This window comes from Petaurus breviceps, unplaced genomic scaffold, assembly GCF_028583685.1.
Source record: "Petaurus breviceps papuanus isolate PSGF00001 unplaced genomic scaffold, PetGlider_PUasm1.0 90808, whole genome shotgun sequence".
Taxonomy (NCBI): Eukaryota; Metazoa; Chordata; class Mammalia; order Diprotodontia; family Petauridae; genus Petaurus; species Petaurus breviceps.
Window position 1 is genome coordinate 4236922 of NW_027187349.1, and position 26283 is coordinate 4263204.

The window sequence follows — 26283 nt, forward strand, 5'->3', positions numbered from 1 at the left end:
TTCTCAATTCTCTCAAATTGTCTTGTATTTCTTTATCTCTTTGTATGCTCAAATATGTTTACATATTTCAAACTTGATTTGATCTTGGCCTGAATGAGACTAGTTTTGTTCAGAACACAAAGTTCCATGAACCCTCACTCACCTGTACACTGAGTATAACAGTGCTCATCAGAGTTCAATTAGCATACCATATATGTGAATTTGATTTTGCATCACCTTTAGCAAGAGTATTATGTCACAAGATTGTTATGAATTCCACTTCCTTTTAAACCAGTCAAACTTTAAAAGCATGGCATACTGGAAAGATCCTTTGGCTATGAGTCAGAAGACCTGCGTTCTAATTCTGGCTCTTAAAATTTACTAGCCGTGTGACTTAGTATATTTCAGGTGACACCTGATCTTTAGTTTCACAAATTGTAGGTTGATTTCAGTGATAGACACACAAAGTCCTTTTACACTCCAATTGTATGATCTGTTGTTTGTGGCTTTTTAACTTGTTTTTAGGCCGACTATGAAGAACTTAATATTTCATCAACTTGTAGAACACAGGAGAATTTAGAGTAATTTGACTTTATATTGAAAGATGACTAGATAAAGCTTGTGCATAACTTATTTTTTAGGGGGATTTAGAAATTTCAGTTATCAAAAATTCTTAGCATATGTATTAGAAAAAGTATTTACAATAAAATTTCTTGTCCAAAGCTCTGTTGCCTAAATTCTGTCTTTGTTCCATAAGTATTCTTCCATTTCAGCCCTTGTGAATTTTTTAAAAAGATTAAGAGATTTTGGGTAATAGAATTGAATTTACATACAGTGGTGCCTACCCGATTGAGATCAGTAAGTTATTTACATGATTAGAAAAATTAGAAACTTTTTAAAAATAGAAACTAAAGAAGTATAGATTCCTAACTAAAACCACTATCTACATGGTTGCTACAGGTCAGTTGACTTATATGTTATGTTAAATTGAATTTGTTTTACATCTTCAAATAGAGTAATTCTTGATGAAATTTAGCCTTTAAAAAAAATCTCAGTGCTTTGTCTATGTGGAGCAATTATGTTTCTAGGGGAAAAAATCAGAAAATGTTCTAAAATCAGATTACATTAAATGTAGGTTACACCTATGAAATTTCTTAGAAATGAAAAAGTATGTACAGCATATTGAACATTCTAAGTAATGGTTGTCAAGTTTTCTTGAAGATACATTTTTTGTGGGAAAGAGCAGCCCGAGTTTCCCAAAAGGAATTTTACTGAAAGGAAGCATCTAATTTTTTTTTTTAATCAGTTTTATCTGCCATTAGTATTCCATATTTAGATATAAATGAGTTGGTGTTCATGATTTGGAAGTAGTGAAAAGTGATTTGGCATTATTTGATTTAAAGATTTACAACATAGTTTCTTAACAATAACTGTTTTTGTTGCATCACTAGACTGGTTTAATGTTTTGATGAACATGATGGTAGAGATCATCTTTTAATAGAAAGGATTAAAATACTGTATATTACTTTTTGGTGGAGGGTATTTCTGAAGATTCCAGCTACTAAGATCAGAGCTAAAGTGTTACCCCAATTTAAGAATTGTATGGCTCACATGAGATAATTCTAATCTTATTTTTGTAAGATTTTAGGTGACTTACCACCTATTTTTGGGTTGACAGCTTAAGACCATGTTGCTATAGTATATGTAACCGCATTTGAATAGAATATATTACAACCAGATAATTTTGATTAAGGTGATTAAGCTCATTACATGTTCAAAGTGTGATTTGGTAGCTAGGAAAAATTGTGTGTGATCTTAAACTATCTTAAGAATAGGTGAGTGATAGTGCTATGATACTTTACCCTGGGCAGATGATATCCAAAGTATTATGTTGTTCAGATCTGGGTGTAACAGTTAGGAGGGATGTTAACAAGCTTAAGAACATGTTTATTTAAAGAGTTTAACAGCAGGGTGGATGGTGGGTGGATGGTAAGGCCCAGGAGCTCTTAGGTTACATCACAGGGCAGGTGGTAGTGCTTAGGGATCTGGAGAGCAGAGTGGCAGGGCAGAGATGATAACACCTGAAGGACCTTAGGATGAAGTGGTAGGGAAATTGGCAAGATCTGGTAAATACTCTGTCTCAAAGCAAGAATTGTATTTGGTGACTCCCTACCCAACTAAGGGGTGTACCCTCTCACTCTTCCTTTCTAGTAGGCACTTTGAGATAGGAAAAGGGAAGGCAAAACAGCCCTGAATTTTGGTGGATTGGATGTGGGTAAAGGAAGGGACTTTTCTACTTGCCCCCAGAGGGAAAAGCTAGAAATAACAGGTAGAAATTGCAAGGAGGCAAATTTAGACTTGAAGTATGGAAAAACTTAACAATTAGAGATATCTTAGAGTAGAGTGGACTATGTAAAGAGTGGAATTCAGTGCTTTTAATTAGAGATCATAAAGCAGCAAAATCTGGTTGAACACATCTGGTTATATGTTTTGTAGATGGCATTCTTGTCCTGATGAGGCTGTTCCTCTCTGAGGTACCTTCCAACTCTAGGACTCTCTAATTCTTTATGTCCCTACAAGGAGGTAGGAAGACTAATTGTGTAGTAAGAATTCTTACTCTCTAACACCATGTTGTCCAAATGAACCCTTGTTTCTCCTGTGACATTATAAGAATTTAATAGTTTCACTTTGGCTGTGTCCTTTAAGGAGGGTTTGTGGGAGAAACATGGACAAGAATCAAATATGAAGAAAAGCCTTAGAGGAGTTGTGATCTGGTTGGAAGGCAATACTCACACTGGCAAAACCTATCAAAAGGGCACATGGGAAAAAGAAGAGCACTAACAGGTGTGTGTGGGGGGGTACTATTGGAGTTGACAAATTTCAGATTTGTCTTAAAATAAATCAACTGTAGGGGAGAGTAGGTTGCGCGGTGAGTAGAGCACCAGCCTTGGTGGACCTGAGTTCAAATCAGGCCTCAGACATTAACATTTACTAGCCCTGTGACCTTGGGCAAGTCACTTAACCCTAATTGCCCTGCCTTTCCCTCCAAAAAAAAATCAACTGCATTCTTTGTAACTATTTACTTTGTTTAATTGTATAGTTTGATTTTTGATATGTGCTAAGGGTATTTGGGAAAATTGTTAAAGTAACTATCATTTATTTTTAATTGTAATAGAAAACTGTAGATAATTTATGTTTATTAACAACTTGAGTAATCAGCTCTTCTTTAGTCATACTTAAGTTGCTGTGAACTAGCTTTGTGGTACAGTGATCAGAACTTGTCATCCAAGGCCTTCTATATATCTCAGTTCTAAGACTTGGGTTATCTTTTTCAAAATTTGTATTTGCTCTTAAGAAGCTTATATTATAATGGGGGAAGACAACATGTGAAAGGAAGTAGTAAAGAGATTGAGGAGGAAGAAGGTGGCTAGACGCCAGAGAAATCACAGAATACTTCAGCCAGGTGAGAAATAAGGAGACGTTCTGAACTAAGCTCCCTCCTAAAATGGAGGGAAGACCAAAGGGATCTTGTGATAATGAGGTTTTCCCAATAATGAGCTTCTTGAGATATGGTGGAGTCGGAGAAGTCACAAAGTTGTACAGCCAGGTGAAAAAGGAGGAGAGGTGTGTGTGTGTGTGTGTGTGTGTGTGTGTGTGTGTGTGTGTATGGATGGATGTACTTATGTGTGTGCTTATGTACATATGGATATACTTATATATAACATGAATACAGGATGGTTTGGGGAACGGGCACTAGCAGGTGGGAGGATCAGGGTCATTCTCTTCCTGAATTACACACCTTAATTATATCCCACTCACAACAGTAGCTATTCCAAACAGAACTTTGCCTCATACTAGGAGCACTCCTCTCTCCTGGTTCTCCTGCTGCCTATCTGAACCACTGCTCATTCTCCTTTGCTGGATCTTCCTCCATATCTAACCATAGGTGTCCCTCAGGGTTTTGTCCTGGGCCCTCTTCTTGTTTCCTTCTATACTACTTTACTTGGTGATCTCATCACTTCCCATGGATTCAATTATCATCTCTATGTTAGTAATTCTGAAATTTACCTGTCCTGCCTCAGCCTCTCTGCTTGATCCTCCAGTTTTGCATCCCCAACTGCCTTTCAGACATCTTGAACTAGAAGATATCAACATGTCTAAAATGTAATTCATAGTCTTTCTCTCTAAACCTTCCTCCCCTTTCCAACATTCTTCTTTGGCTCAAAACCTCAGTTACTCTCATCTCACTATCTCTTACCCCCATATCCAGTCTCTTGCCAAAGCTTGTCAATTTCACCTTTGCAACATCTCTCAATTACACCCCCATTTTCTCCTGATATTGCCACTACCCTGCTGCAGGCTGTCATTACTTCATACATGAACATCACAATAGCCTGATGGTAGGTCTGCCTGCCTTAAATCTCTCCCTATTCCAGTTCATTCACCAGCCACCAAAAGTGATTTTCCTAAAATGCAGGTCCAGTCATATCATCCCCTGCTCAGTAAACTCCAGGTGCTCCCTTTTGCCTCTAGGAGCAAATACAAAATACTCTGTTTGGCATTCAAAGGCCTTCATAACATAGCCTCCTCCTACCTTTCCAGTCTTCTTACGCTTCACTCCCCAACATGTGCTCTTTTATCCAATGACACTGACTTCCTGGCTGTTCATGAACATGGTTGCTACAGGTCACTTGACTTATATGTCATGTTAAATTGAATTTGTTTTACATCTCTCAGGCTTCAGGCATTTTCTCTTGTCTTCCCCCCATGCCTGGAATGCTTTTTCTTCTCTGCCTCTTGGCTTCTGTGGCTGCCTTAAAGTCCCAGCTAAAATCTTATCTTTTACAAGAGGCCTTTGCTAACCTGTCTTAATTCTAATGCCTTTCTGCTTTTAAAATGGACTGTCTTTTGCCTCTTTTTGTGTCACTAGGGCTTAGCACAGTGGCTGACACATAGTAGATGATTAATAAATATTTATTGGTTGATTGATACTTCACCAAAAAAGTGGGAGCCATTTGTGGTGAACAGAAGTTCTATCTGACAACAAACATCTCTTCTTGCTATTTCCTCTTTCACAAGAAGATGGCCCTTCTTCTGGCCCCAGCTAGTTCCTCTACAAGCAACTTTTAGCCCCTCCTCTCTCATATTCTTTAGTAGATAACCTCTGTCATCCCCACTTTCTCATCTTCAATTTCTTCTGTCTAGTGGCTTCTCATTCTCCTTTGCTGGTACTTAATATATTTGTCATGCTCATTTACCCTGGGTTTTTTCCCAAGTCAGTCCTGGGCCTTCTTATCTTTTGACTGTGATTACTTAAGAGCTCATTGGCTCTGCTGGATTCAGTTGTTTCTATGCTGATGATTCTTATGTCTCTATGTCCTATCTCAGTCTCTCATATGCTATAGTTTTGCTTTTTGGTCATCTTGAATTGGATGTCATAAAGACTTCTCAAATTAAAAATTTCCAAAACTGAGCTTACTCATTCCCTTCCCCCCCACGCACCTTCCTGTCTTTCCAACTTTCCAGTTATTCTCTACAGTGAGGGAGAATATTTAATTATCTTTTGTAAAATATTCACTGATTTGGGTTTTTTTTCTTAAGTTACTCAGAGTTTGAGTTCCTAGGCCTATATATTCAGTCCTACTTTCTCTCCTTAGCTCTGATCCTGAATCACCTACTTCCTATTAGGCATTTGAAATTCAACTTTCATATAGAGAACTCATTTTCTCCCAAATCTTCTTCTCTTTTGTTCTTTACTATTATGGATGAGGGTACCACCAACCCCATTCTCTAAGTCACCCAGGTTTTCAGCCTTATTTGCATTCTCAAAACTCTTTACTCCCACTTAATTCTGCATCTCTAGTCTATTGCCGAATCTTATGATTTCTACCTTCACAACATCTCTCATTCATCTACTTATTTAGTCACAATACTAAGTCTGGTCCTTATTACCTTGTGTCTGATGTATTGGAATAGCCTTCAAACTACTTTTCTTGCCTAAAGTCTCTCCACTACAATCTATCTGTCGCTTAGCTTGCCAAGGTGACATTTCCAAAGTGTGTTTGACATTGTCACTTCCCCCTGCCTCCATTCAACGAATTCAAGTGTCTCCCTTTTGCCCTTCCTACCTTTCCATCTTTGTTAAAATTTGTTTTGTACAAACTATACAAATCAGCTACGTTGACCTAGTGCATGACATGCCATCTGAGGTCTCCATTCTTTTTGTACTGGCTGTTCTCTAGGCTTGAAGTGTTTTCCTTCCTCGTCTCCACCTTTGCCTCCTTGACTTCCTTCAAGACTCACGTCAAATGCCACACAGTCCCCCGTATTGTTTGTGATTATCTTCCATATATTGTTCATCTCTAATCAATCAATTAAAAACATTTATTGTGTGCCTACTTTGTAATAAGTGCAATGCTAAGCACTGGGGATACAAAAAGAAATAAAAGACAGCCCCTGACCTCAAGGAGCTTAGAGGCTAATGGACTCCAGTTACAGGTTAAATCCATGCTTTTTAAGGGCAGGGAAATATTTTTGCCTTTCTTTCTATCCATAGAACTAAGCATAATACTAGGAAAGCATTTAATTAATGCTTGTTGACATTACTTGACTTGATAAAAAAAATCAGTAATTCGCTAAATATTTATTAAATCTTCACTAAATCAAAAACACTAATCTAATGATTTTTTTCCCCTGACATTTCTATTTCATTGGTTTAGGGGACTCTCATTGAGTAAATATCCTCTACTAAAGCAGATCAGCACATGCTCAGCAATTTATAGTCTTAGAATTCCCTGAGGCAGTGAGAAATTTAAGTGATTTATAGTCATTTGGCTTATATCTGAGACCTTTAAACTTGTTTTGACTCTGAGGCCAACTCCCTACTAATATCATTGTGGCAGTCTGATGATACAAAAATAAAGTATGTCATAGTCACTGAAACAATATAGTGTAATGCAAAGAATAATGTAATTGGAGTCCAGAGATACCTGGGTTTAAATCTTGTCCACTAGCATTAGCCATTGACTATGGGTCTGTGTTAGACTCAGATAAATCTAGCACATAAACAAGAAATTAGGGATTACAACAGAATGTTTTAAAAACTAGATATAATGGGAATCTTAAGGAATATACTTATTTTTTCAGCCTTGTTTTGCTCTGTGAAAATTGTTTGATACTTGTGAAATAAAAGTAAAAGAGACTAAATAAAGATTAAATAATGTTATCTTAAATAACGAATGACTTAAAGAACAAATCATGGAAACAAATTTTTATTGAAGAAAATATTAGTAGTGAAGCAGGATTTATTCGTTATGGCTAACACAGTCCTTGGGAAAATTTATCTCTGGACACTTATGTTAACAAAAGAAAGTAATGCAAGTTCTAATGAATTCACTATGCAGCTTATAAAAACAGACTCCTACTCTTGCCCTTGTTTTCCCCAGACTCCTTGCCTGGCTTCCTCATGTACCCTTGATTGCACCTTCTCCAGCAGATTGCATTCTTAGTCATCCTTTTTTGTTCCTGAATCTTCAGCGATCTCTCTTCAGCTAGTTACTTGTTCACTAACTTTACATATGAATGTTTCTCTGTCAACAACAGCAAAAACATTCATTAGACCATACCATCTCCTTAAACATTCCTCCTACTCTCTTTCTTCCTTTTCTTATCCAAACTCTTTGAAAAAGCTATCTACACTTGCTACCTACATGTTCTCTGCACTCTTCAACCCTGTACAGTATGACTTCCAATCTCATTAGTCACCTAATTAAAACTGCTGTCTTCAGAGTTAGAGATTTCTTAGTTGCCAAGTCTGGTGGTATTTTCTCATTCTTCATCTTTCTTGACCTGTCTACTGTATTTGACTCTGTTGACACCACCTTGTCTTCCTGGATACTCTCCGCTGGTTTTTCCTAACATTATTTTCTCTATTTTCATATTTCCTATATGCCTTCTACTTGTCTAGCTGCTCTTTCTCGATCTTCTTTGTTGACTTGTCATCCATGTCATTCCCTCAAATTGACTGTTCCCCAAGGTTTTGTCTTAGTCGTTCTTACCCTCTCCCTCTGCATTCTCTTTTATAAACCTCATTCTCTTCCATGATTTTAATGATTATTTCTATACAGATGACATATCTATATCTTTAAAAAATTTTTTTAAATTTAGTTTTAGTTTTTAACATTCATTTCCACAAGATTTTGAGTTACAAATTTTCTCCCCATCTTTCCCCTTCCCCCCATCCCAAGATAGAAAGCATACTGAATACCCCTTTCTATCCTCCCCCATTCCCCCCTTCTAACTTTCTAGTCGGGCAAGATGGATTTCTATACCCCAGTACCTATATATCTTATTTACCAGTTCCATGTAAAAAAAAGAATTTTTTAAAACATTTGTTTTTAAAACTTTGATTTCCAGATTCTTCCCCTTCTTTCCTCCTCACCCATCCCCACTGGAAAGATAAGGAATTCAATATAGGTTGTACATGTATAGTTACACAAAACGTTTCCATAGTAGTTATAAGTGAAAGACTAACTATATTTCTTCCATCCTATACTACCCCCCACTTATTCTGTTTTCTAATTTGACCCTGTCCCTTTTCAAAATGTGTGCTTCTAACTACTCTCTTCCCCAGTCTGCCCTCCCTTCTGTTATCCCCTCTCTTATCCCCTTTCCCCCTACTTTCCTGTAGGGTAAGATACCCAAATGAGTGTGTATGTTATTCCCTCCTTAAGCCAAATTCAGTGAGAATTTAAGGTTAACCCATTCCCTTTCACCTTCCTGCTCTTCCCCTCCATTGTAACAGTTTTGTCTTGCCTCTTATATATGAGATAATTTACCCTATTTTCTCTCTCCCTTTCTCCTCATTATGTTCCTCTCACCTCTTTATTTTTTATGTATCATCCCTTCCTATTCTGTGCCCTCTATCTATGTATACATGTACATACATATACATATACTCACATATGTATTTATATACATACCCTCCTATACCTACATGTATGTATGTATACACACATATATACATATATACACACATACACACATGTTTCCTTCAACTGTCCTCATACTGAGAAAAGTCTCATGAGTTACAATTATCATTTTTCCATGTAGGAATGTAAGTAGATTAATAAGTTCCTTATGAGGGGTGGCTGGGTGGTGCAGTGAATAGAACACTGGCCCTGGAGTCAGGAGGACCTGAGTTCAAATCCAGCCTCAGACACGTAACTCAAAAAACTAGCCATGTGACCTTGGGCAAGTCACTTAACCCCAATTGCCCTACCTCCAAAAAAAAATTCCTTATGATTTCTTTTTCCTATTTACCTTCTCATGTTGCTCTTGCTTCTTGTATTTGAAAGTCACGTTTTCTGTTCAGCTCTGGTTTTTTCATCAAGAATATTTGAAAGTACTCTATTCCATTGAATGATCATATTTTCCCTGAAGCATTATACTCAGTTTTGCTGGGTAGTTGATTCTTGGTTTTAATCCTAGTTCCTTTGATCTCTGGAATATCATATTCCAAGCCCTTTGATCCATTAGTGTAGAAGCTGCTAGATATTACGTTATCCTGATTGTGCTTCCACAGTAGTCAAATTGTTTCTTCCTGGCAGCTTGTAATATTTTCTCCTTGATCTGGGAGCTCTGGAATTTGGCTATGATATTCCTAGGAGTTCAGAGCAAAAGCAATTACCCTCTGAATGGTCTCTTGGTCCCCCTATGATCTGCAGGCCAGGATCTGTGGAGACAGCCATGTGGCTGCAGCAGCCGCCATGCTTCCAGCACCCCTCACCCTAGGGTCAGAGGACGGACCATGCTCTTCCATCACCTGGTTCCAGTAGAGTTTCCCACTGACCTTTTACTTTCTCTTTGGCATGTATGGGTTGAGAAGTCTGGAAACTGCCACAACTGCTGGTGATTCACTCCCCTGAAGTCTTCTCTGGACAGTCTGCCGCTGGTTGGGGCCACCCTGGGTCTGGGCCCACGCAGCTCACACAGGACTGTGCTCAGCTCCCAGTTCAGTGTGATAGACCCTTCCTATTGGCCTGCCAGGCTGCCTTCAGCAGAAGATTTGTTTCTCTCTGTCACTTTGTGGGTTCTGTAGTTCTGAAATTTGTCTAGAGTCATATTTTACAGGTATTACGGGTGGTTGGAGTAGGAGCTTACGCTAAGTTCCTGCCTCTACTCCACTATCTTGGCTCCTCCCCCCGACATATCTATATCTAGATAAATATTTGTTTTTGTCCTTTTTTTTGGAGGGGTGAAGCTAGGGCAGTAAATGACTTGCCCAAGGTCACACAGCTAGTGTGTCAGGTGTCTGAGGCTGGATTTGGACTCAGCTCCTCCTGAATCCAGGGCTATTGGTCTATTCACTGCACCACTTAGCTGCCCCTAGATAAATATTTGGATATGTACATATCCATCCCTGGTCGCTTTCTTGAAATTTCACATTACTAATTGCATATTTGACATTTCAGATGGCAGGTTTGGAGACATCTTACATGCATTGTGCCTCAAACTTATTCATTATCTTTTCTTCTAAAAAGCCCTTCCTTCACATAACCTTCCCTATTTCTCTTGAAAGTGTTACTATCCTTCCAATCTCCTAGGTTCATAAACTTTGGATTATTTTGTAATCCTCATTTCTTTCTCACTCTGCAGTATCCAGTCAGTTGCTAAATCTTGTTTCTACCTTTTATAACACTTTATGCATACAATCCCTTCTCTGTACCAATATAGCTAGCCCCTTAGTTCAGGCCTTCATCAATTCTTCACTGTCTTCCTCCTGTTCCATGCTTTGATCCTTTTTGTCCCCAAAATAGGAGTCTAATATTGGGTTCTTCTGTTTGCTTTGTTTCCTTTGCCTGGTCATGTTGCCACTCAATTACTTGACTTTTGGGCTTTTTGCCACAGTAGGACTCTGCTTCCAGACAGGGGAGCTTCATACCAAATGCTGGGGTTTTCTCAGCTGCCGGAGGTATTAGTTGGGTGCCCTCTCTGAGGTCTCCACACGCTCTGGCAAACTGGACACACACCCCAGCACCTCTACCCTAGATCGCAATCCAGATCCCAGCAGGTTAAAGCAAGAGTGATTACCCCTCAGACTGGTCTCTTGGTCCCCCTACACTCTGCAGGCCAGGAGCTGAAGCTGTCACGTGGGGGCAACTGCACAGCTGTGGCTTCTCAGCAGCTTCTCGCCCCCGGGGGCAAAAGCCAACGCACTCCCAACTACTGGGTCCCAAAGTCCACAGTGCACTGACCTCTCACTTTGTCCTTAGCATCTATGTGTTGATAATTCTGGACCTCCACAGCTGCTGGTGATCTGGAGTCCCTCCAGCTGGCGGCTGGTCAGGCCCACCCTGGGGCTAAAACCTTGGCATGGAGCTGGGCTCGGCTCCCAGAGCCCTGCGCTGACCAATTCCTGCTGGCCTTCAGGGCTGTCCTCAGCAGGAGGTTAGCTTCTCTGTGTCATTTTGTGGGTTCTGTAGCTCCAAAGTTTGTTCAGAGTCCCCTTTTACATGAATTGGGGAAGGTGGAAGCCAGAGCTGCACGGAGGACCTGCTTCTACTCCGCCATCTTGACTCCACCCCCCCCTTATCAGTTCTTGCCTATATTATTGAAGTGGCTTACAAATTGGTCTTCCTATCTCAAGTTGCATACGGTATTAGTCCATCAGTGCTATACATTGCTATCAAAGTAGTTTTCACTAAGGTTTGATCTGACCAGATCTCTGCCTTCAGTCAATTCCAGTGACTTGCTGTGGCTTCTAGTATTGGATATAAACTCCTCTGTTTAGCTTTTAAAAACCTCATTGGAAAGTCCTCTACACTTTGCCAAACTGGCCTCTTTTAGGAAAAGAGTGCACAGGACACTCTTGTCTCACACCTCTGTGTCTTTGCATTGACTTCTCACTGTTCTTATTAAATCAATGATCACATCTTTTGCATGTGATTCCTATTCTTTCTACTCAGACAGTTACTGTCTTAGATTGGCTGTCCCATATGTCTAGAATATATTCCCTCTTTATCTATAACTCATAAAGCCCATCTCTTCCCATAAGATGCAACTGAAACACTATCTTATATATGAATCCTTTCCTGACCTTACTCCCATTCCCCTTCTTCCATCCCTTATTGGCCTCCTTCCCAAACTACCTTGTTTTTAAGGTGTTCAGGAACTTCCAGGTCCCTAGTACTCTCTCCTGCAATACCATGAAGGACCGTAAAGATCTAGTTCTCTGGAAGTTGAGTTTAGCTTAAGAATTCAGGGAACTGAGTGTGGCCAGACAATCAATACAAAAATATAGCAGAAGGTGTAACCTGGCCTCTGGTACAAAGCTCCAATTCAGGAATTAAAGCTGAAGAGATAAATTTTTTTTTTTAAAAACCATACCTTTATTAAATTAGATTAAAATTACTGTAGTTCTAGAGATTATCTGACATTGGGAGATAATAGCCTAGCCCAGTGTGGGGCTGGTGCTTGGGGCCCAGGTGGCAGTCCTGCCCTATAGGGGTTGCTGTGGCTGACATCCTGGGAGCCAGGGTCTGCATCATCATCTTGGCCTCTTTCCCCAGGGAGGTCAGGAAGTGCCAGATGGCCTCAGGGTGCCTCCGCGCTGGGGCCCATCGGGTCAGTGACCTTCAAGGATGTGGCTATGAACTTCACCTGGGAGAAGTGGGGGCACCTGGGGTCTGACCAGAAGGAACTGTCCTGGGAGGTGATACTGGAGAACTCTGGGGACCTGATCTGCCTGTGTCTTGCTGATTCCAGTCCAGACATCATCTGCAGCTGGAGAGAGGGAAAGGACTTGGATGCCCAAGGAAGACATCCCAGGAAGCAGCTGGACAGGTTGGGAAACTGCACACAAAAACAAGAGCCATTGCCAAAACTGGACCTTGCTATTGAAGAATCATTTCAGGAAGGACTTAAGGACATGATCCTGTGTCCCCAGGATGGTAGAAGCTTGGAAATTTGACACCATTTTAGAAAAACAGGACAGTGAGGAGAAGGGTCTCCATAAATTGGACATACTTAAAATGACAAGTATAATGAATTTTGGCTTCACTGAGTATCATACATTCCACACTGCAAAGAAACCATATGAATGTGATGAATGTAGGAAGGCCTTCTGATGGTGTTCATAGCTTGCTGAACATCAGCTAATTCATAGAGGGGAGAAACCTTATGAATGTAATGTATGTGGTAAGGCCTTCTGCTGAAAATCACAGATTACTCAACATCAGACAATTCATACTGAAGAGAAACCATATGAATGCAATGAATGTGGGCAGTTGTTCCACCTTAGCACATAGCTTATTCAGCATCAGAGAATTCATATTGGAGAGAAACCTTACAAGTGTAATGAGTTCTGTCAAAACATATGACTTACTTGACATAAGAGAATTCATATTGAAGAGCGAGCTTATGAATGTAATGAGTATGGGAAGACCTTTTGCTGAAAAACAGGACTTACTCACCATCAGTGAATTCATAGCAGAGAGAAACCTTTTGAATATAAGGAACATGAGAAAACCTTTTGCCAAAGTTTTCAGCTCTGGCCTTTTGCCAGAGAACACTACTTTAATGTAATCAGCGTGGGAAGACTTTATGCCAGAGCTCACAACTTACTCAACATGAGAAAATTCATACTTGAGAGAAACCTTATGAATTTAATGAATGTAGAAAGGTTTTCACTCAAGGAGCAAATCTAAAACAACATAATTGAGTGCATACTGGAGAGAAACCTTTTGAATGTGGGATATTCTTCCATCAGAGAACAGGACTTCCTGAACATCAGAGAATTCATACAGGAGAGAAAACTTAGAAATGCAATAGATGTAGGAAAACTTTCAGTCATAGTGCAGATCTTAACATAATAGAATTCATACTGGAGAAAAACCTTTTGGTTGTAATGAATGTGGGAAGGACTTCCTCCTAATCACTTATTTTGCAGGACATCAATGAATTTATACTGGAGAGAAACCATATGAATATTAGGAGTGTGGGAAGGCTTTTAGCCAGAGCACACAACTTAATAGACATCAGAGAATTCATAGTGAAGAGAAACCATATGAATGCAGTAAATGTGGGAAGACCTTTTGTCAAAGAGCTTACTTACAACATCAAACAGTTCATGTTAGAGAGAAGCCTTATGCATGTAATGAATGTGGAAAAGCTTTTAGGCAAAGCATAGGACTTACTGGACATCAGAGAATTCACACTGGAGAGAAAGAAACCATGTAATGAATGTGGGAAGGGCTTCAAGTGCACATAGCTTAACAGATATCTTAAAATTCACACTGGAGAGAAACCTTATAAATGCAACAAATGTGGGAAAGCCTTTGGCCAAAAAGTACACCTTACTCAACACCAGACCGTTCAAACTGGTAAGAAGCCTTATGAATATAACGAATGTGGAAAAGGTTTTAGCCAAAGAATAGAACTTAATGGACATCTGAGAATTCACATTGGAGAGAAACTTTATGCATCATAAGTTGTGAAGGCCTTTGGGCTGAAAACCAAATTCATATTGGAGAGAAGCTTGAGAAGGTAAAGCCTTATTAAATAAAATTAATATAAGGAAAAAAAGAGGAGATAGTAATTAAAAACTCCAAGCAAATACTCAAAGGAAGAAATGTATTTTCTATAAGGACTGCATAGATACTTTTAAAAAACACCTCAAATATCTAAATAAATCAAATACCTGAAAGCAAGAGGTTAATAATGGTAGTAATCCCAATTACATGTGGCAAATAAAAATCGTTAGTTTTTTGATGAAGTTTTTTTACTATCACTATTTTTTCCACTGAATTGTATATTGAATCAGTGATCACATTTCTTACATTGATTACTTCTTTGTACTCACAGAGCTACCACCTTAGTCCAGGATCTCCCATGTCTCTAGATTATTTAAAAAGTCTCTTAATTGGTCTTCCTGACTCGTCTCTCAATTCTAATCCATCCCCACCCTCTCTTTTAATCTATTTTTTTTTAAATTCTGAATTTAAGCTACAAGAAAAGGCATTTCCATATATGTAACTGCCAAAAAATATATAATTCCATCTTTCACTTTCAAAACTATGCCTGTTCCCAATTAAAAACCAAGAAGGTAACATAAAAAAAAATTTGAAAACTCTTGTAACATCTAAGAAGCTTAGTCAAGCATGGCCACATCCCAAAATGTATGTCACTTTTTATTATACTTTGAGTCCTCTGTCACAAAGTAGATAAGTAATATACTTTATCAGGTCCTCTGGAGATGTAGTGATCATTGCCTTGGTGAAGGTTCTTAAGTATTTTTAAGTTGTTTATAATGTTGTCCTTTAAGAATTGTTATGATTCTGTTCACTCTCCATCAATTCATTTTACTCAGGATTCTTTGAAATCATCTTTTTCATAGTTTCTTAGCATACAATAACATAGTATGTTTAGCCTTTCCTCAATTGATGGATACTCCCTTACATTTTAGGTTTGTATTCTTCTCTTTTATTCTATCCTTCAGTATCTGGAAGTCTGTTTTCCTTGGGATTTTATCCTCCCTGGTATTTTCCTCCCCCTTAGTCCTCTACTATCACCCTTGCTTTTTTCCCTACTGAATTCTATGTATTTTTACACTAAACTCTTTCTGTGTGTATGTGCATGTGTTTAACCTTTCTTTATTTCACATGATAGTGATGTACGTACCCTCCATCCCTTCCTTTATATTTTTATACTTTTCTTATGAAATACTAATTTCCTTCCCCTTCTTTCTATACCAGAGTATGCCTTTTACCTCTCTTGTCTTTTTCTTAATTCAGATTCTTATAATACAACCAGTCTACCCCTAGGACCTCTGTTTTTCAGCTTTTATTAAACTCCAACTACTCTTTGTGCTACATGCTGCAGATACCAAGAAAGGCAAAAGATAAATCCCTGCTCTCAGGGTGCTTATAATTTGGTCGTAGAAATAACATACAAACAAATATGTACAGACAGACTATATACAAGATAAATAAAAAATAATTGACTGAGGGAAGACATTGGGATTAAGCGGGTTTGGCTCCTGTAGAAGGTGAGATTTTATCTGGGACTTGAATGAAACCAGAGAAGGCAGTAGGTAGAGATGAGGAGCGAAAGTATTCTAGGCATAGGGGGACAGCCAATGAAAATGCCTGGAGTCTACAGACAGATTGTCTTGTTGAAAGAACTACAAGGCATGGGGCAGCTAGGTGGCGCAGTGAATAGAGTACCGTCCCTGGAGTCAGGAGGACCTGAGTTCCAATCTGGCCTCAGACCCTTAACACAAAAACTAGCCGTGTGACCCTGGGCAAGTCACTTAACCCCAGTTGCTCAGCTTAAAAAAAAAAAAAACCTACAAGGCCAATTTCACTGCATCAGAGTATAGGGGGGGCTAAAAAGTGAAGAAAGATTAGAAATTATGGAGGGGCTAAGTTATAAGGAGTTTGAATGCCAAATAGAAGATCCTGTATTTTATTTTGGAGGTGATAGGGAGTTAGGGAGTTATTGATTGGGGTTGGGGGTGGTGACATGGTTGGGCTTGCAAATTGGGAAAATCACTTTGGTGACTGAATAGAGAATGGAGTAGAGTGGGGAGACTTGAGGCAGGCACATCCACCAAAAGGTAATTGCAATAATCCAAACTTTGAAGGAATGAGGGCCAGTACTAGAGTATCAGAGGAAAGAAGGGAGCATATGGGAGAGATGTTGCAAAGATGAAATCGACTGTCCTTGAGAACAGATTAGATTTGGGAGGTGAGAGATAGTTGGGAGTTGAGAATGATTCCTCGGTTTCAAACAGGAAAGACTAGGACATTGGTGGTGCTACTTTTGATAGTAATACTGAGATTTAGAAAGGTGGGGGAAGTTTTGGGAGAAAAGATAAGGAGTTTAGTTTTAGACATGCTGAGTTTAAGATGTTTGTTGGATACCCAGTTAGAGATATCTAAAGGGCAGTTGGAGATGCAGGAACCGAGGCCATCAGAGAGGTTAGGGCTAGATAAGGAGATTTGAAAATCATCAAAATAGAGGTGATAATTGAATCCATGGGAGGTAATGAGATCACCAAGTGGGATAATATAGAAGGAGTAGAGAAGAGGGCCTAGGACAGAGCCATGTGGAACATCCATGGCTTGACCCAAATTGAAGATCCAGCAAAAGAGACAGAGAGAGCAGCAGCCAGATGGATAGAAAGAGAATCACTAGAAAAAGGAACGTATCAAGGGAGAAGAGGATGGGTCAACGGTGTTAGTCAAAGGCTGCCACCCCCTCAGTTCTCCTTCCCACCCCCAAATGACATTAGGGTTCTGACGGGACACTCTACATCCTTTTTATTTCCTCAAATAAATTTACTTTTCCAGGTTTCTCTTGATTCTTTTGTTTGTTAATTTAAAAGTCCTATTTAGCTATGATCTTTTCATCAGAAATACTTTTAAAAAAATTAGTTCTGCTTTGTTTATCTTACCGTATAAATATTCATTTTATTTTCAATTTTATTTATCTTTTGATTTCCAAAATTCCTTTTTAAGAGTATATTAGGGGATTATTAATTTGTTGGTTTTTAAAATCAGAAGGTATTTATAAAGCACCTCCTTTGTTCCAAGACGCTGTGTTAAGTATTGGGGATACAAGTACAAAGAATGAAACCATCTCTATTGGTAAGGAAATTTACATTCCAATGAGAGAGACGATAAGTACATATCATACAGAATAAATACAAACATATGCAAAAAGATGCTCAGCTTTGCAGGTAAATTGTTCTTAGTTGTAAGTCAGTGTCTTTTGCCTTTGAAATATCATATTCCAGAATCTCCTCTCATTTAGAAGCTGCCAGATGATTCTGGCAGCAGTCCTTTGATATTCAGACTGCTTTCTGGATGCTTGAAGTGGTTTTTTTCTTTGTTATGGGAACTCTCAATTTTTACTACAATATTCTTTGGACAGTTTTTTCCTTTTGTGGTTTCTTTCAGGAGGTGATAAGTAGATTCTTTTTTATCTTCAATTTGCTCTTTGATTCCAATAGATCTGGCCAATTTTAATTTAAGATTTCTTGTAACTGTTGTTCAGACTTTTTTAAAGTCATAGTTTTTCAAGATATTCAATTCTTAAAATATTTCTCTTTGACCTACTTTCTAGGTCATTTTTTTATTATCAGATATCTTAAATTTTATTTTTTCAATCTTTTGTTCTAATATTTCCTGTTGTCTCATGGAATAATTGATTTCTGTTTCATCTATTCTAGTTTTCAGGGAGTCCATTACTTAGGTAAGGTTTACCACTTTCTCTTCTAAGCTATTTATTCTTCTTCCAATTATTTCCACCAGAGCTCTTATTTCATTGTGAACAGATCACTCAGCAGGGGCAGCAAGGTAAGCAGCATTGTATCAATTCAAGGTCTTGCATCCTTTCAGTATTGAACTATGTCTTTAAACACCCATAATATAAAAGTAGGATGCAGAGAGATGCTGCTTATGAATGCTATACTATTGTATTCAGGCAAGTTACTAGCACCTGTCTACTTGTCAATCTCTAAAAAGTAATTAACCAAATCAGAATAAGTTAAACATATCTTTCTTATCACCTGTTTTTTTTTTTCAGTTTTACCAAAATTAGTGAAATGTTAGTAAATCTGTGTCTGTTGGTTTGCATGCCTATAATTTTCCTATTTTAGTGTATGGCATCTGTAATTTGGGATATAGAAGAGGGAAATTAGCTTGAAATCACCATTAGTTAATATGGAAAGAAAGCATCAAATGTATTTATTATGCTTTATAAAAGATTAGTCAAAGTCTCATAAAAGTTAACAATTTGGAAATTTTTGATAACTCATTAATTTCCACCTAGTTTTCAGAATCTAGAAATTTGGAGTAATATATAAAAGGACAGGAAGCTATAAAAGTATCAGTCAGTTTTATTTAAAAACATTTGTTGGTCTAGCAATATTTATGGCCAGTTATGACTTTAGGTTTACTATCTTGGATATAGTATCATATACTTTATATAATAATTATATAATATAATTTATATATACGTAATGCATAACACTTTAATGTTTGCAGCACTCTTTACATATTTAATCTCTTTTGATCCTTACAACAATCCTGTGAGGAAAGTGCTATTATTCCCATTTTACAGAGGGGAAACTGAGGTTGAGTGAGGTTAACTTATTTGCACTGGGCTATATAGCTACTAAATGTCTAAGGCAGACTTTGGACTCAGATCTTCCTGACTCCATGTCCAAGGTGTCACTTAGCTACCTCATTTATATCGGCATTTATATTTTTAGAGTTAATGTTATTTTGTTCTATTTTTCTTTTTTAATAGAAAAAATGAATGCACCCAATCAGCTTCCTCACAAAGATATTGGCAAAACAGTAGAGAATGTGGAAGAACACAGCTATAAGCAAGAGAAAAAGATCCGAGCCACTCTTAGAACAACAGAACGGGATCATAAAAAAAATGTACAGTGCTCATTCATGTTAGACTCAGTGGGTGGATCTTTGCCAAAAAAATCAATTCCGGATGTTGATCTCAATAAGCCTTACCTCAGCCTTGGCTGTAGCAATGCTAAGCTTCCGGTTTCTATGCCTATACCTATAGCCAGAACTGCACGCCAGACTTCTAGGACTGATTGTCCTTTGGAACGCTTAAAATTCTTTGAAACTTTACGACTTCTACTAAAGCTTACCTCAGTCTCAAAGAAAAAAGACAGGGAGCAGAGAGGACAGGAAAACACATCTGCTTTCTGGTTTAACCGATCCAATGAACTCATTTGGCTTGAGTTACAAGCCTGGCATGCAGGACGGACCATTAATGACCAGGACCTTTTTTTATATACTGCCCGCCAAGCCATCCCAGATATTATCAATGAAATCCTCACATTCAAAGTAGATTATGGGAGTTTTGCCTGTGTGAGAAATGGAGCTAGTTTTAATGGTACTTCAGTGGAAGGGCAGTGCAGAGCACCCCATGGAGCCAGTGCTATGGGTTATTCAAACTATCATGAACATCTCCAACGTCAGCGAGTCTCATTTGAGCAGGTAAAGCGGATAATGGAGCTGCTTGAATACATAGAAGCACTTTATCCCTCTTTGCAGGCTCTTCAAAAGGACTATGAAAAATATGCTGCAAAAGATTTCCAAGACAGGGTGCAGGCACTCTGTCTGTGGCTAAACATTACGAAAGATTTAAATCAGAAACTAAGGATTATGGGAACTGTTTTGGGCATCAAGAATTTATCTGACATTGGCTGGCCAGTGTTTGAAATACCATCCCCTCGACCATCCAAAGGCAATGAACCAGAGGAAGAGGGAAGTGACACAGAAGGAGAAGTGAAGGAGTTGGAAACTACCACCGATGAAAGTGAAGAAGAACATGCCCTGGGTCAGAGTGTAAAGGGCTTCAGACAGGCTATGGAGAGCACTTTTGACCTCCAGTCACAGGACCATTTTTCAAAGAAGTTTGACAGACTTGAATCTGAAGATGAATCAGTTGGCTGGGGAGTGTCTGAGTACAGTGCTGAAGCAGGCTATAGTAGATACTATCTGACTTCTATATATAGACCATTTGTAGACAAAGCACTCAAACAGATGGGTTTGAGGAAATTAATTTTAAGACTTCACAAGCTAATGGATGGTTCTTTACAAAGGGCCCGTATAGCACTGGTTAAGAGTGATCATCCATTGGAGGTAGGTTTCTTATTGACACTAAAAAAGGTTGTAATTTTCATGATTTCATGTTTCTTGTCAGTTAAAATGTGTATTTTATTAATTTAGTGTTTTTCTCTTCACAGTGGTATATTTTCTCACATTTTTCTATTAATAATTGCTAGTTATCTTTTTAGTTGAAAAGTTCTACATTTTATTTAAAGTGAATAATTTAGATGAAATTTAAATATCCTAGTTTTGTTAAGTAAAAATTAAATGGGATAAAAATCTTAAAACATTTTGTAGTGTAAAAAAAGCCTATATAATATATAATGGAATATAATAAAAAATAATTCAAGTTGACTGGTACAAATCGATCTACAAGAAGGACATTAAGCAAAGTGCAAGGTATATTTAGGGAGTAAAAAGCCAACAATTTAAAAGTAGCCTAAAAAAGTACAAATAAAATGAGGACAAAATGAAAAAGAGATGAGCATGAGTAGAGGTCTCATTTACTTTGAGACAACATTGCATTGTTGCTGCTGGCAGAGGCAGGGCTCATAGATTTAAAATAGAGGGCTACCAGGTCCCTACACTCCATTTTGCAAATAAGGAAAGTGAGACCAAAACTAGTTAAGTGACTTGTCTAGAGTGACACGTGCAGAAAAAGGGAGAGCTAGGATTGAAACTCAAGTGTTCTGACTCAGAATTTCCTGTCCTTCCCTTGACTGCTGGCTAATATGCCATTGAGATAAATTAAAATGAGGATAGCATACAAGATGCTGGAAATAATACCTCCTATGTAGTCTGCATGAGACTAGAAAGAGGAATTGGGGTTGGAAAGGAGGTCCTGTGGGGAAAGGCCAACATCTTTACAGTTAGGATGATAGAATTGGAATGAACTGAGAAAAGATACTGTTAAATCACTACTCCTGGAAATCTTGAAAACTATGGACAGCTTTCTGTCCTAATGTTCATAGGTATTTTAGGAGGCCCTTTCACTTCCATTATTCTATAAGTAGGGTTGTTTTTGTTTTGTTTTTGTAGTATATATCAGTTTGGTAATGAACCTCTAAGATGTATCTATATAACGGCACTAGTTGATTTAGAATGAGTTTATATTATGCACATAGTACAGTTTTATAAATGTGGATAGGTACCTGAGGCCATAGTAAAGAGGTATATGTGGGTTTGTTTATCTTCTTTTAGTTGAAATGAGGAATTATATATAGTTAATCCAGGATGTTAATTACAGAGATTCCTAGTGTGCTATGTATGCACAAAGAAGGAATGACATAATTAAATTCGATAAAAAGTTTGGGTAATATAGTATGATACTCTGGACTTTAATTATAATGAACATTTATAAAGTGTTAAAAGTTGGTGAAACATCTTACATTCATTGTCTCAATTGATCCTCATGACAATTAGGTATTACAAGTTTTAGTAACTCCATTTTGTAGATGAAACTGAGGCTCAGAAGAGAGGTGACTTATCCAAGGCCACATGGCTCTTAAGTGGGAGAGATCGGCTTTGAATCTGGCTTTTCCTGACTGCTGGACTGAATTGCACCACACTACTATCCTTGATAAATGACTACTTTGGCATAATTGTGTCCAAAAAAACAAACCACCCTGGTTACCAATCCTGACTTCACCTTTACTAGCAGATCTAGCATGAAAAGGAATGGGGACAGTTGAAAGAAGACTGAATTTGGAATCAAGACCTGGATTAAAATCCTTTCTTGATCACTTTTACTGCCTTTGTGACCTTGGGCAAGACATTTCACTTCTTTGAACTTTCATATAAAATGAAGGGTTTGGGCAGGATGACCTTAGAAGTCCCTTTCAAGACTGTATTGGTGATGCCATGTGAATTTAAGTCACTACTTACCTCTAATTTATTGTGAGCAAAAAACTTTGTGAACTGTACAGCCTTTATGAATGTGAGCTGTTATCCTCTTCCTCATCAATACTTCATGTCTATAAGGCATTCCCTTTTTATTCCTGAGAGGAATAAAAAGGGAATAATATTACATACATTCTCTAATTCATACAGTTACTCATATGGCCAAATTACCCAATGTATTCAACAGGCTTTATACTATAAAACACAATATAAATGTTAGCTCTTATTACAACATAAAAAGCATGAAGAAACGCCACTCTGACTCAGCCACTTTAAGTGTATTGGTAAATTTGGGGAGAAGTTTCAAGATTTCTTTGGTTGGTAAGACATAATTTTAATAGACAGTCTTTGAATGTATTCACAATATGTCTTAGCTTTTCTGTGAATACAGTATCCAAAATTTTCAATAAAGTTAATGTTACAGAAAATATTCATTTTATGGTGCATATGGTATGTGACTTTAAGGGTATGTTTCTAATGTTATGAAGAAATATGTAATAGATCAGTACATACTATAATTTGATGATTAATATTATCATCATTAATATTTGCGGATGCTTGTTTTTCCAAGAAAGTATTCAAAGCCATTGTATTCTTTTACAGGCAGCATTTTTTAATAGAGAGAATTTGTCAGGATCAGAGTTCAAATCCTTCTCCTTACACTGAGAACTTGAGCAAATAACTTGATGTTTCTTCATCTATAAAATGGGGATGATAATCTTCAGAGAACCTACTTCACAGGATTGTTATGAAGTCCAAATGAGATAATGAACATAAAGTGCTTTTCACTCTTTAAAAGTGCTGTATAAATGTCAGTTGTCATTGTTAGAATGTAGGCACCTATAGGGCAGGGATACTTGTTTGTTTTTTTCCTAACCTTTTTCTTTTTCTTTTTTGGGGGGGCAGGGCATTTGGGGTTAAGTGACTTGACCAAGGTCACATGGCTAGTGTTAAGCATCTGAGCCCACATTTGATCTCAATTCCTCCTGACTCCAGGGCCAGTGCTCTATTCACTGCACCGTCTAGCCGCCCCTGTATATAGTTTCTATTGGAGTTTCCTGTATTTAGTAGACAATTTATTGAAATAAGTTATTGAATTTCTGCCTCTCCTGGCTCAGGTATTTTAGAACTTGTCTCTAATTTCATGCCTAAAATATAATCCATGTCATCATCATAGTAACCACCTATCTGCAAAAATGTCTCAGAAATTTGAGGTAGTTATTTCTAAATTTGCTTTGCAACTTGGGAGCTAGATCTTCCTACTGCTAAGGACAAGGTCTTAATGACTGGGTTTCCAACCTCCAAGTACCTATATCTCAGCTCCTAATGGGCAGAGCTTGTGATTTTTACTTATTCTATACAGTGCCTTTTCTTGGAGGAAAAAAAAAATTATGAGTCCTGTTTCATTTTAGTTTCATAGATTCTTAACCCTTCCATTCCTCTTTTAGTCTTTTTAGGAAAAAACACAACCACCCCAAACCTCTCTTTCATATCAAGTATTATTTTCCCTGTGAAATCACAGCGGCAGTATAAACATATTCCAAGAAGTGACATTTTCTATTCATATCCTAATACAATTTTGGTAATTTCTTATGGACAATCTTAATCTTGTTTAATTTTACTTCTGTTACAGTTTTCTGAGTTCCCAGATCCCATGTTGTGTTCAGATTATATACAGTTGTCAAATACAACACCTTCATCGGAACAAAAGTGCAGCACTGTATCATGGGAAGAGCTGAAATCTATGGATTTGCCATCATTTGAACCTGCATTTTTGGTCCTTTGTCGAGTGCTTCTTAATGTTATCCATGAGTGTCTCAAATTAAGATTGGAACAGAGACCTGCTGGGGAACCATCTCTCTTGAGTATTAAGCAGGTTTGCATTTAAAACTAAGAGTTTTCAAAGTAATTAACATGTCACTTTGTATAGTCATGAATTTTTTTGTGAAGACAAATCTTTAATTCTTTTGATTGTTCAACTGGTTGGTAAGTATAGTTCTGTGTTTTGGAATTGTAAGAGTAATTTATCTAAATAAATGTTTATGCTTTATCATACAATCATATTTGAGTATAGTATGTGATAGTCTTAATAAAATTTGATAGGTTTGTGAAAAATATGTTGGTTGTGTCTTTGTTTAGCATAAAGTACTTTTCCTAGGGTCTGGAGAGTTTCCATTTATAGATTGAATGATAAGGTGGTGAAGAAAGCTGGACAAGAAGTAAAAATGTAGGTCTGTATTAGGTTTTCATTACCCTCTACTCAGTGGGTAGATCTCCCATGTTTTCATATTCCCTTCCCCCTTTTTTTTCTGCTCCTCATTAGGCTAAAAACTCAGAGCCTATTCATAAAGCTTGTCTTTAGCATCTACTGCTTTTCATTTTTGCTCCCTGTTTAAATTAGGTCTCAGTCTACTAAGCCTTGGGAAGAACTCTTTATTAAAAACCAAGGCACCAAAGCCAATACAACCTATTGGCAAAGACTACAAAATTTTGTTAAATATAATATTATATATGTGAAGAAGCTTTGAAAATTAAAAAAAAAATTATTAATCTATATCTCCTTAGCTAGGGATCTTTGATAATCAAACCACTCTGAACCTGAGTTTCTTCTTCTGTAAAACAAAATGTGGAATTATATGATTCAATTTAATCATATTTGAGTTCATGCTATGCTTAAGGCATGTGGATGATACTAGAATAACATAATAGTTCCTCATCTAAGTGGTTACAACATAGTAGGAGAGATAAAATATATATGAAAATACTTCAACAGAAGGAAGAATGAAAGTGTGCAGAAATACAGATAAAGTGCTCTGAGAGATCTGGATGGGGAATAGGAATTTAATCTGACTTCACTGGTACAAGGAACTCTTCCTCCCCACCGCTTCTCTGCAACTTATAGTCTTAGGTAATTGCCTAGAGCAATGAGCAGGTAAGTAACTTGCCTAGAGTCATATAGCCAGGATGTGTCAGAGATGAGACTTGAACCCAAGGTCTTCCTAGAAATACCAGAGGATGATTAAATGATTTCAAGCTGGAGGGATTTTGGAAAATGTTATGGTAGATAAGACAATGTGGAGTCTAGGAGGCAGGGAGAATGGGGCTCAGAAAAGGAAGGGAAGATGGGCCTTTGAACCTTTGGAGCTATGTAATAGGTTTGAAACATTTCCCATAGAGCATGGTGCTGTAGTCTCTCAAGAAATGACAGCATTTCCTGCACCACAGAATGATAAGGACCCCCAGGTACAACCTGAGAATGGCCACTCACTGCTAATCAGAGGGAAGAAGTGATAAGTTATGCTACTTGGTGACTCTTGCTTAGAGTCACTGAGGTGAACAAATGTTTACCACCTGACATGAAAATAGGTATACTGTCCTTCCAGGACAGGGATCTGCATCATAGCATTCTCCTCAGATGTGTTAAACCTTATTGCCCACTTTTGATGATTTATGTGAAAATAGATTCTGGCACCAGTAGGAAACTTAGAGACATGTCACATTTTCATTGCTCCTCTGCTTGAAGGTAGGTTTCAGAAAAGAAAGGTCAATATAAGAAGTGAATAAGCTGATCAAGAACTTAGTGTCAGAGAGCAAAATTCAGATTTCTCTGACAGTTTAAGATATAAGGATGACCAGCAATAGAGTATCTAACAAGGTTCAGTAAAAATACATTTGTCCTTGGATTTACTGATCTAAACAAGATGGCTGTTTTTTTAGAGGCAGCTAAGTGAAATAGTGGGTAGCCTAGTAGACCTGGAGT

General features: G+C 37.8%; 1 protein-coding gene and 1 pseudogene across 16 annotated transcripts in view; both read left to right on the forward strand.

Annotated features, from left to right (window-relative positions):
• The window catches only part of MAP3K4 (mitogen-activated protein kinase kinase kinase 4), a 207796-nt gene that overhangs the window by 117655 nt on the left and 63858 nt on the right, over positions 1-26283 (forward strand). For all 16 annotated transcript variants that reach the window (XM_069070389.1, XM_069070373.1, XM_069070379.1 and 13 more), the window contains 2 exons: positions 19294-20657; positions 24157-24399. In XM_069070389.1, the coding sequence (XP_068926490.1) occupies positions 19294-20657; positions 24157-24399 (1607 nt within the window). The remainder of the gene's footprint in view (positions 1-19293; positions 20658-24156; positions 24400-26283) is intronic.
• On the forward strand, positions 927-16293 carry LOC138147878 (zinc finger protein 665-like; annotated as a pseudogene).